We start from the raw sequence: 12,172 nt of genomic DNA on the forward strand, positions 1-12,172 counted from the left end.
GTTTTACCATTTGTATTTTTATAACAAAACTGATATTTTATTGGCATACAAAATAACCATTCAACAATACTTCTGTGTCAAATCTTACAACACTTACATAGCATAAATATTACGGATATTATCATACGTTTACTCTCAATTTAACGTAATCCTAAATCAAAGAAAGATCTTTACAATATAAAGGATTGAGGTTAAACTTTTCCAAGTTAGTGTGATTAAGAAAAGACAGTATACAAGTGCATGTTTTGTACAATAAAGAGAATGCTACAAAACAACTCATTTAAGCATGGTCCATGCATGTTTGATGCCAAACAATGGCCTGGGTGTATTTCTTCTTAGTGCTGTTTTCTTCAGAAGGAGCAGCCTAGCATTGTTTTCTTCTGAAGGAGCAACCTAGAGGAACAATTCAGGTTAGGTTAATTGTAGAAAAAGCACAACGTAGAGCCAAATCTGAGCAAATGTCAACACGTGTCCATCAGCGCTGTCAGCTACAGAAATGGTTGAACCTTGCACTTGGGCACTTGGGTAACAACATTGTTGAAATCCAGCTCCATGTACAACGTACTTCAATAAATAATAATATACATAAGCCTATAAGGCAACCTGAAACTAGACATCAAAATAAACAATACATGCTGAAAAACAGGTAGGCAGAACATGACTTGAGCGCAACTTTACAACATTCCACTCTAATGGCATTGCACATATTTTCAAGCCCTTAGTTCTGTCCCACTGGGATGTTAATCTTCCATTCTCCCTGTTATGATAAATAGCTTGATTCTTATCTAAGTACTCGGACCCTCGTCTGGTTCTGGTGTGTGACGACCCAGTTGACATTTCCATGGTTCGGACAGACGGACATACGAGCAGGCCTGCCCGTATGTCCGTCTGTCCGAACCATGGAAATGTCAACCGGGTCGTCACACACCAGAACCAGACGAGGGTCCGAGTACTTAGATAAGAATCAAGCTATTTATCATAACACTCCCATCCTTTATTTCTTTTGTAGGCCAGTTCAAGCACCAGAGAAAGTTGAGAACCGCTATCATCATATGGATCAACCACTTATTAAGTGTTGTTTTATACTTTTATACTTTATCTGCACAATGGTGTCGTGCAGAAAATATAATTAACTTTTCACCTGTAATGAGATTGCATGTCATAATAATTGATTATTTTATTAAATTATTGATTATAAATTATAATCTATTAAATGTATTAGTTAAATGTAACTGTTGCACCCTAACTGTTGTATGAGGTGTTGTGGAGCTTTTAAACTGAGACGTCACCCATTGTATCTCCCGATAGTCTGTTGGCCTATAAAACACAAACCTGTAATTTCCACTGACAAGCTCTGCAATGAATGTCCACTGTGAGTGTGACATGCTGTTCTTCAACCTGTGGGGTGAGGGAAACCCCTTTTTTAACAAAAACTAAATACAAAATAAATAGAATCACCTGCAGTCAGTTGGCATTTCCCCCCATGGGGCTGGCACAGCAGTAAGGAACAGCCCCCACATGGCACTACTCCCTGGGCATGGCTGAATATGGTAGTGATCCTGTAGCAGCCTGAGCAAAATGAAAGACTATTTAGAAAACAAGTTTGATTTGTCTGTCTGGATTTGAGGGAATATAATCACTGGTGATCTCTGGGAAAAACACAGTATTGTTCACCTGGGCATTTGACATCCATAAAGTAAGAGTTGGGACTCTGAACCAGCCTCTTCTTCTTGTGTTTTCTCCTCTCCTCTGCGAGGCTGGGGTGCATCAGGTCTTTGGCCAGCTACGAATGGGGATCAATGAATATGTTAGATACAGTATTAGCCCTGGTAGTGGTAATACTGTTGTACAGTCAGTGTACACTGTACAGCCAATGAGTCACACTGTCTCCAAGTTGAATTTTGGAGTTAGACTGCCCTCTACTGTCTAAGGAGAGAATTGTCAGGGTGGCATGTCTAGGCATGACCTAACCTCGCCTAGGCATGACCCAACAGCAGCATCGTTTTTATAGAACAGACAGTGTGAGGTGTGTGTGACTGTGTTGCAAACGTCATGCAGTAGTACCCCAAAGTTTTCTGACAGTTCCACAAAGAGTACAGTGTAATCATTACAGTTACACTATTAAACCATATTTTAAACTAAACAAAATATATACAAATATAGACATACAAATTCAAATAGAACAAGATGTTTGTAGGCAGTATGCTATATAAAGCAAACAACTATTTACTCACAGGCATTTTTCTTCAAAACGTTACTTTACTTCCAAATCGGCAAAGTGAGAATCTGACAGCACTAAAGCTGAAACCTAACAAAAAGCAAATGAACGGATCCTCCCACAACACATCTGCCAGCTGTTTGTATTTAAATGAGTGGCTACCGAGCAGGCGGAGTCATTGTTTGATAGCACACAATAATATAACATGCCATAAAAGACAACTGCATTAAATTTCCTTTTTTGATTGATTGATTGAAATATTTATTAACAGTTTGTAGAATTTACAGTACATTTTAAGCACAAACTCAATACAAAGACTGTCAACTGTGAGTGGACGACCCAATTAAGCATTACACTTGTTTACAACAGGGTCCACATTGTTCAATTCATCAATTCATCAAAATCCTTCACATGGACTGGCTTGTTTTTTGCGTTTTAAAACGATTCAGTGAATTGCCATAGGCCGGGGAGACCAAGTACATAAAAACATAGATAAAACCGAGCAAACTCCGGAGGAAATAGTGAAGCCCGGGTTTTTACTTCGCCGTACGACGGCGTCGCGTGACGACCATAGCCGATCTACAAGCCCACAACACGTCGCGGATGCGACGATTTTTGGTCTTGTAGATCGGGCGAAGCGTAAACTCGGGCATGCTGGGTTTCCGGGGCCACGACGACAGACAAGATCGACGTGTCGCTCGACCAATCAGCAGTCTTATAAACTGACATGCGGTGACGCCTCCTTGAATGTAGACAGACTGACGGGCGGGATATCCGCAAATAGCTAATAACATGGCGAAGACTTACGATTACTTGTTTAAACTTCTTTTAATCGGCGACTCGGGCGTCGGAAAGACTTGTGTGCTATTCAGATTCTCAGAAGATGCCTTCAACTCAACGTTTATCTCCACCATAGGTTGGTAAAAAAAAATGGGAATTGTGTGTTGCTGTCTTGGCCGAAAAAGTGCACCAGAGTCAGCCCATCCCGTCATGCTAATTTGTTGCTAACTTTTTTCAGTTAGTTACCTTTCGTTATAAACCAGAGGCTACAGGAAGCGGCTTGTCACAAAGTACATCTAGAAAAGAGAGAGCGAAGACACTGTCACACTTTATATGCGGAATTGTAAACGAGTCAAAGACGTTAGTCAGTCATAGGTCTGTAAACATAGACTTTTCTGTACGGTTTCTTGGGTGGGGTACCAGCTGAGCTAGCAGGGTACAAAGCTGTCAAGTCAAGTGATCTCAAGTGCTGTAAGCAGTAAGCTAACTTGGTTAGCCGTTCTTATTCACTGACACAGCCCATCCTGTTCTGAAATACACAATGCATAAATCATGACTTCTGATTTAAGGCTTTGTGTTACTTTGCGAAATTATTAAATCCAGTTAATCCAGCTTGTTTTGTGTCTTTGCCATGAACACGATCAATTGAACAGGAAATGTATAATGCCCTGCTTCTGCTTGTGCTGTGCTGTCTTTCAGGTATTGACTTCAAGATCAGAACAATAGAATTAGATGGGAAGAAAATCAAGCTACAGATATGGTAAGGGTAATGCACCCCACAAGGGAAATGTAACCTTTGTGCTTAATTCATATACCTTTTTTTAATTAGACTGTACAATGCACTATACGTTTTCCCTTCATCCCCGTCTTCCCTAAAATGGATACTAGTGTGTTGCCTTCTGTTGTACACACAGAGGTCAAGTATTTCACATGATACACACACACACACACACACACACACACACACACACACACACACACACACACACACACACACACACACACACAATTTGCGAGAGGCTTGAAAGGATACCTGGGGGAGACATTTAATATAATTATGATTTGAGGCCACTTGGGTCCAGATTATTGCTGTATCCATCTGATGTTCACATAATCATTGTGATATATCCATGTCCCAGGTTACAGCCAGGGCAGGTTTACCAGACATCTAGACAGCAAATGCATTCAGTGACATGGGTTAGTTTCATAAATACGTATTTTAAATATATATATATTTTCCCTCTAGGGACACAGCAGGACAGGAGAGGTTCCGGACCATTACTACAGCTTACTACAGAGGAGCCATGGTAAGTAACAATACTATGTCAACTGGAACTAAATGGATGGCATTGGTTGCCAGTTCCAGTGCCAGCCCCAACTCATTGCCATAGTTAATTCTACATTCCTTGCATGATCATGCCCTGCATTGTGTTTACATACCTAAACATTAGAGGTGTGTTCAATCCATTGTCATGGAATACAGCCAGGACTCTATAATGATGTTAATGTCATGCCAGCATAAGTCTCTTTTGTCACTACCGGTAAATTACAATTTGCTATTTCAATTTGTTTCACATTATGCTGTCCACAAATAGCCATAATAGTAATGAAAAGTCCACATAAAGCATTTTGAGAGCGTTCAACTCTGTATGATATGATGATGATATATTTCCAAATGAGTTTTGGGAGGAGTTTGATTTGAAGGTTGAAGTGAAGTGAGCATATCTTAATGCACAGAATTTCAGTTTGAAGTTGAAGATTGATGAGAAGATTAATGAGCCATGATTCATGATATTATTGGTTGAAATTGGTTAGTTCAGTTTTACATAAACAAATATATTTAGTTAAACTTATGACGATTCCAAAGAATATATACTCATTCAAGCTTGACTTTATATGGTCCATATCAAATGTTTTAATTGTTTTACCCTCATTTTCCTTTTCATTGGTTGGATCAAACCACCCATTTTTAACTGTTTACCATCTGTGAATTCTCCAGGGAATAATGTTAGTATATGACATTACCAACGAGAAGTCATTTGACAACATCAAGAACTGGATACGGAACATAGAGGAGGTAATGTGTGTGTGTGTGTGTGTGTGTGTGTGTGTGTGTGTGTGTGTGTGTGTGTGTGTGTGTGTGTGTGTGTGTGTGTGTGTGTGTGTGTGTGTGTGTGTGTGTGTGTGTGTGTGTGTGTGACCACCTATATACAGTAGTTGTCATTCCTATAAACTCATTCACAGGATTTTCTCATGTCACAGGGAGTACTTATCACAAGGTAGACATGAAAGTGAGTACTTAAATGTACTTTCGTCGGAAGCTGTCTTTTTGACCAATCACAAGACTGTTTTCCTGCCTGAGTAATGTAAACCGATCTGCGCAGCATCAACGCAACTTCCTTAGGCTGTACTTCCTGCTTAGACACTTTCAGTAGCAGTTCTTGCCCAGTGTGTACACGTGGTTTCTACTTGTTAGTCACAGTGACATACAGTATTTCCTGTCTGTTTGCCATGTCTCCTTTTCCTTTAAGTCTGTGTAATTGAAGCACAAATACATTAATTAAAGTTCTCAGTCGCCACGACTGATTTCAGTCTTTTTGATTCCATAGAAGACGACGACGTGTCTTCTTTGGAGGCATGTTGCACAGCGAAAACATGCAATATGATCTGATGCATCTTCTATAAAATCTGTAATAGTCTCGGTCGGATATCTCATAATGAAAGCAATGGTTATAGCCTCAATCTGTGATTTCTTTAAGTGTGTTTCTCTAGTGTGGGTAGTTCCTTTCATGCTGTCTCACAAATCGCACATTTAGGACTTTAGTCATGCAAACATTTTCAGTCGTGAGATTTTATTTTGCTTTAATTCACGGAAATATAAACTACAGTTGTCACTTAATTTGTTCCTGTCTGTTTGCCATGACCTCCTTTCCTTTTCAGCATGCATCAGCAGATGTGGAGAGGATGGTCCTTGGGAACAAATGCGACGTCAATGACAAACGGCAGGTGTCCAAGGACAGAGGGGAGAAGGTGGGTTAATAGAATTTGTTGGACTAGTGTAGTACCCTTTGTTCTCATACTTAATGCAGTACCCATCTGTAGTACTTGGACGCCAGTCATCTATGATGAATTAAATTGTAGTCCTGACGGTTTGTTTAAAGTGGGAAAGAAATATATTTTTTATTGGCCTGAAATATTGACTATATACACTTTCTGACTGGCTGTTGGTATTGAGCAATTATTATTATTTTTATAGAGGGATTAGATGTGACCATGGTGAGTACATGCACATCCACTCTAGCCCAGGTGCTGGACAAACGGCATTACAGAAGGAAGAAGATCCCAGTGATTGAAACGTTGAATTAATGCACGCCTGCGGTGCCGTAGGAACGGGCAGGTTCCAAAATGTGCATTAATGATGATAACATTACACCCTTGAGTGTAATATTGCAATTACCCTTAAAACTAAGATAATCGCCGAATTTTTTAATATTTTTAATGACAGATTTAGTCACTACAACCACACATGTCCCAAGAAACTAGCTAGCCTAGCCACCTAGTCTGCTGCGCTCTGAGAGAAAAAGCAGCTGAAATCTTTGTTTTGATTAGGGGTTCCTTTGTGCTGGTTTAAGGAACGGCTAGAAGCTGTTTCAACCAATCTGATTGCTTCCTCGAAACGACCTGTTAATTAATTGTATAATTAATTATTCACAATTGTACTTCTATATTTGTACTGACAGTGTCACTGTTTCTTATCTCTACTGCTGTCAGCTGGCATTGGAGTATGGTATCAAGTTTATGGAGACCAGTGCAAAGGCCAACATAAACGTGGAGAATGTGAGTTCAAGTCTTTTACTTCTCTCTTAGTCTGTAGCAGGGTTCTGAAATTACATTTGAGCAGTGGCTGAGATTACTTTACTTTATTTTATTTTACTTATTATCCTAAAAAAATATCAAGACAAACAAGTTTCCTTTCATGTATTTGGTCTGGGTTTCACCACTATTAGCCTCACTACCCAGGATTTTCATTCGCACCACCATGTGTGATTTGCTAATATCAGGCTTTTTTACCCTTTGGCTCTGCAGGCCTTTTTGACTCTTGCCAGAGACATCAAGGCAAAAATGGACAAGAAGCTGGTGAGAATGACACTCAAATATTATGTTTTAATCTGCCAGTGATTTTAATTAGTGTGCTGTTACGTTCATACTCTTCTCTTTCTTGCATGTACTCTTATCTGTGTGTATTTCAGGAGGGCAACAACCCACAGGGCAGCAATCAAGGGGTGAAGATAACAGAACAGCCCAAGAAACCCAGTTTCTTCCGCTGCACACTTCTGTGAGTAGGGGACAGAGGAGTGTCAATATTCACCATGGCCTTAACTATGTCCCTCACTGGACAGAACTGGACGTAGCATGCTCAGATCCCTTCTTCCATGTCACTTTCTACTCCTCCTTTTCTTGTCTTCCGTTTTCCTTAAGTTTATCCATGTCCTAAAACGCCATGCTTATTTCTAACCATTGAAAAAATAAGGAGGTTGTCTGAGAAAGTGCTTCTTTCAGTGCTTATATGCACAAGTTTGTGGCCTCTGTTACTGTATGTACAATTTTCACAGGACCTCATAGGTTTTATTTTTTAAGAAGTGTTTTTTGAGAAACCTTGATGGTATTTAGCAGGAAATGAACAAATCTCTTACTACCCATAGTTCTTTGTAACTGAAACCACTGCAACATTTTTTTTTTATGTTTTAAAGGTTGTTTGTCTTGAACATGAGCTCATCTGATGCCTAACCGGCTTCTCTTAACGTTCACTGGCATTATTTAGTGCAAGCTTATTGCTTGGCTGCTTATCACCACTTACCTTTATGCACACTGGATTCCCATATTTTGCATCATAACAGCAGGCCTCATTTGTCAATTTATTTTCTATGTTTGACTTACTGTACGTGAGTTGATAAGACCACAGTATGGTGCTAGCTACGTATCACCACACTAGCTATTATAATACATGTGCACACTGATTTTACTGTAAGTTCTATTGATCTAACTTTTGATCAAGTTAGGCACAGATGCATACATGCATTTGGTTGGTGCCAGACCATTTTTCCTGTTCACCCTTTGTTCTGTGTTGTGGAACATTTGCTCTCATTTCCTACTCATTAATTTCCTTCTGTAAAAACTGACATTCCAATCATGGTAGTGACACTCTTGGTCTTTTAAGTGTGCAATGCTATCTGTATCTGTGCGATCTTATTATGTCAAGTATTCACGTACAGGTATTGAGGCAGGGGTCTTGGGTAAAAAAGTAGCTTAAAAATAGGGTAAGCATGGAGTTTGTAATTGTGCTTATTTGGGGTTTTAAGTCCTGTGAATGCGAGGTAAAGTGGAATATTCGTGGATTAGCAGCACTGTTCTCTTTGGTAATCCCTCAGACGGCATTACAGCTGCATAACTGTGCTGACAGAGGGAGCCACGGTGTTAACGTCACTGTTTAAATACGTTTCTTCCAGTTCACAGTGGGAAATTGTATGCAACTGTTTTTGTTGGGCTTTTGAAAAAGGGTCTTTACTGTAACAGTATTTATGGAATGGACAAACGGCGCTAGTCAAGTGCCCATTTTATATTCTTTATTATGCACTTTTCCAGTTTTCTTTCATGGGTTCTGTACACTTCATTTGTCTGTTAAAATACTTTGTTGAAAGCACACACAGACACAATGCAATGTTTTTTTTTGTTCACCAATTACGCTAGTTGGTATTTTGAAGTTATTTGGTAAGAGCACAGCTGGGCTTCCTGAAACATCTTAGCACTGACATATTTTTGTGAAGGTGATGTTAGTGTTGCGATAATTAAGGCAGGGGATTTCTTTCCCCTACTTAAAGAATATTTTAGGCCCACAACTCTTCCATCTACTAGTGTTGGCAAAGTCCCCTCCCCCCCCCCCCCCCCCCCAAAAAAAAAACATGCTTTTGAGAAGCCCAAGCAGGGTTGTACTTTGCTTCCTCTGAGCTCGCTCCAGTTCAATGGCATCACATCTTATTTTGGTCCACCGTGGCCCTCTGAACTATGCATCCAGACTCGAGAGACGATAGGAGTCAGGACGTTTGAAAGATTTGCACATCTGACTTGATCACAAGCTTCTTTGAGATTATAACTGTGGAGGATCTATTCACATTTAGCTTTATTTTCTTTGGCTCTTTGCCTATATGTCACTCCCTATTTTCTTTGATCTCTGTTCATTTGTGTTAAATGTGGAGCTTGTTTGCATTGTCATAGGAAAACCTTTAATTCACATCAGAGTTATGACGGTGTGAGCTTCCTGAGATGTTGCAACTTGCAACTATTCTCTAATTGTGATTACGAGTCAGTCAACAGAATCCCTTAATGAAACACCAAGGTGTTGACCTGTGGATGGGGATCATTACAATGGCATCATTGTTAACTCTGTTGGACCTGTGAGACTTTTCAGCACCTACTGTTTAAGCCAGCTGTTTCTCACATTCAGACTAATCCAGGTGGCTAAACTGTGGCTTGTCCACACTTTAATTGGGCTTTACTTACAGAAAGAGGTTTAGTCTCTTGTAATTTCTTCCACGTTCTAAATCTTGTGGTTTTTATGTGAAGATCTCCTTTGTAATCCCTGGATAAAACTAAATTTGGATTGTGTTGCTGATTATTGGTGAGTTTCATGGGAAAGATTAGCTTTTTTCCACAATTGTAAATAAACGTTATACAATGATTGTACTGTACTTTCATAAATCTTATTGATCTACACCTTTTTGTAGATATGTTCTATTGTTGATTTATTAAAATGAGATTCTTTTAAAAATGTGTAGTTTCTTAATTTTTAGCCTACATTTCTGTATTATGTGGTCAGAAAGAGCTGGTAGACAATGCTGAGAATAACCACTTTATTCCTGAAATCATTTGAACATTATTTAAACCAGACTGCTTTTAAATTAACAACTTTCTGATTTAAACAACTATTAAAAGGGTATAGATCTCAACAAACGGCAGAACAGAACGGCATGATGAATGATGACGAGCACTGTAAAGTGTAGCCCCAATATACTACGTTCCCTCAGTCCCTAGGCTACACATTCTGTAGCTCATCTCGGAGCTACAGAATGAGCGTATATATAGGGACTGACTACTGAGGGATCGTATTGGGGGCTATAAAATGCATATGTGACTTGTTATAGTCATTGGAATAGGACATCACTGACGTAGCCACTTTGTTTTGCAAATCACTCCTGAAATGTCTACTGTACTTCATTATTCTCCTACAGCACTGTGACTTCTACGACGCGATCGCGTGTTGAAATGAACCGATCTACAAGCTCACAAAGCTTCTCACCGCGACGCGTTGTGAGCTTGTAGAGCGGTTCATCTTCGCGTGAGAAAGTTTGACTCCGCCCTCCACAGGTGATGGGTGATAATGATAGCAGTTTGTTGAGTTGAAATTCAAAGAACTGCTGGGTTGTCAACTCATTACCTACACTTCACGCACGAGGTAAGTCCTAGAGACGCTATAGTTGGTATAGCTGAGATGTATTATTACATTTAGAAATACGTAGTTTATTAACACATGGCTACTGAAGCATTTCGCAGTTTCTGGCTTTTCTGTCACTCCTAGATATTTGCTGTTATTTGGAATGCTATTATTATGCTATTATTTGGTGCTAGAATGCTGCTATATGTAAGTTCTAATCTAAAGGGTAATAAATAATATCCTTTATTGACTGCAAGAGTCACCAACCAATGTCTGTACATATTCTAAACTTGCAGAAGTTTGTTGTTTGGCTTTATGAAGAAACTATCAAACAAATAATTAAGGGGCATGTATCTTTTAAGTTGTTGCACAGGTGTTACCCAGTTAAAACAAACATTGTAAAGTAGTAAGTCAAGTAAGATGCCCTAGCTCGTATTTATGCTCGTTTTGTTACTAGCCTATTCCAATGTAACAATACTATTTTGGGAATGTGGCCTAACTATTATTTATTATTGATTTAGCCTATCGGTACATACTTTAATAAAGGCAATGTAGATACAAATAAAATAAACAGCACTGTGTGTGTGTGTGTGTGTGTGTGTGTGTGTGTGTGTGTAGGGTAACCACCACCAGTGGTCCACCACTGACCAGATGTCTTTGCCCCCTTTGTCCCTCATTTCCAAGACTTTTAAGGGCTCCCACAAATTCAGACCCTGTCCCACATTGTGACTAGCAGACGTGTGTGTGTGTGTACATTTTCAGTAACAGGCATGAATTTAGCCTTGAACGACTTTTTACGTTGGTTTTAAATATTTCAGCAAATCCTTTTTTATTACATAGTTAGTAGCAGCAACACTATCATTATTTAATTTTCATAAGAACTAGACTTTCCTCTGTCAACATCAACCAAACGTGTGACATATTCTCTATCTCTATCGTCCTTGGTGTCGAGGATGTATGCTATCATCTTTCTCTTAATTTTTATTAAATGTCACATTCCAGAACATTTTCTAATCAGGGACCCAACGGGTCTCTATTAACATGCCTACACTTAATATGACTATGGCAGTTGAAACATTTTCTTTTATATTTAATTGAACATTGACATTCAGAAATATGACTGCACAAGCTGACACGATGTAATACAATACAATACAATACAATGTTCATAGGCTACATTTTGTAAACGAGTCACAACTCTCAACTTGCAACAGTTTTTTAAGTAGTTGCAACTGCAAGGAGACAGAGTTGCGTCGCAAATCATTGGTGTGGACTGGCCTCTACTCATTGCCGATAATATATAACCTAATAACCTACTACTAGAATTTGTAGCCTTTTTAATTTCTGCTAAATTGAAGTGTTAAACTATTTTTCACTCATGATCTTTTATTAAATGTTACCTGTGGAGCATACTTGTTGGTACAACAGGAACATGTGGTCTTTCCTCTTTCTCTTTGTTGATTTATGGATTGAGGAACAATGTTTGCACGATTTCACATCGACTGTGTGACAGAATAACACTGGATGATAATGGGAAGACAACTCATAATACATTTTCTTATATCACCATTGCCAGTTCCATGTGTGACAATCATCACATCAATGAGTGACATTAATTGGCAGTTCACCTGTTACAGAGCAACATATGGGCTATTTTTGCAAACTAGTGTGCACACTGACACAGA

General features: G+C 39.1%; 2 protein-coding genes across 3 annotated transcripts; one reads left to right on the forward strand and one right to left on the reverse strand.

Annotated features, from left to right (window-relative positions):
- Nucleotides 1-40: 40 nt before the first annotated feature.
- On the reverse strand, nt 41-2,398 carry LOC310860151 (small ribosomal subunit protein eS27-like). Of its 2 annotated transcripts, none has more exons than XM_083766931.1 (4): nt 2,235-2,398; nt 1,675-1,783; nt 1,459-1,569; nt 41-364 (listed from the first exon to the last, which is right to left on the reverse strand). In XM_083766931.1, exons 1-4 carry the CDS (start codon nt 2,238-2,240, stop codon nt 351-353), a joined length of 240 nt encoding a protein of 79 aa, XP_083623057.1. In that variant the 5' UTR covers nt 2,241-2,398; the 3' UTR covers nt 41-350. The 2 variants fall into 2 exon arrangements, with proteins under 2 accessions (XP_083623057.1, XP_083623056.1); XM_083766930.1 differs by having other exon boundaries at nt 48-393.
- A 589-nt stretch (nt 2,399-2,987) lies between these two features.
- On the forward strand, nt 2,988-8,662 carry LOC310860467 (ras-related protein Rab-8A). Its single transcript, XM_083767400.1, has 8 exons — nt 2,988-3,134; nt 3,698-3,758; nt 4,245-4,305; nt 4,998-5,075; nt 5,939-6,028; nt 6,770-6,835; nt 7,085-7,135; nt 7,249-8,662. Exons 1-8 carry the CDS (start codon nt 3,011-3,013, stop codon nt 7,336-7,338), a joined length of 621 nt encoding a protein of 206 aa, XP_083623526.1. The 5' UTR covers nt 2,988-3,010; the 3' UTR covers nt 7,339-8,662.
- The last annotated feature ends 3,510 nt before the right edge of the window (nt 8,663-12,172 follow it).

This window comes from Protomyctophum parallelum (genome assembly GCF_964188405.1).
Source record: "Protomyctophum parallelum genome assembly, chromosome: 6".
In the NCBI taxonomy this organism is placed as follows: Eukaryota; Metazoa; Chordata; class Actinopteri; order Myctophiformes; family Myctophidae; genus Protomyctophum; species Protomyctophum parallelum.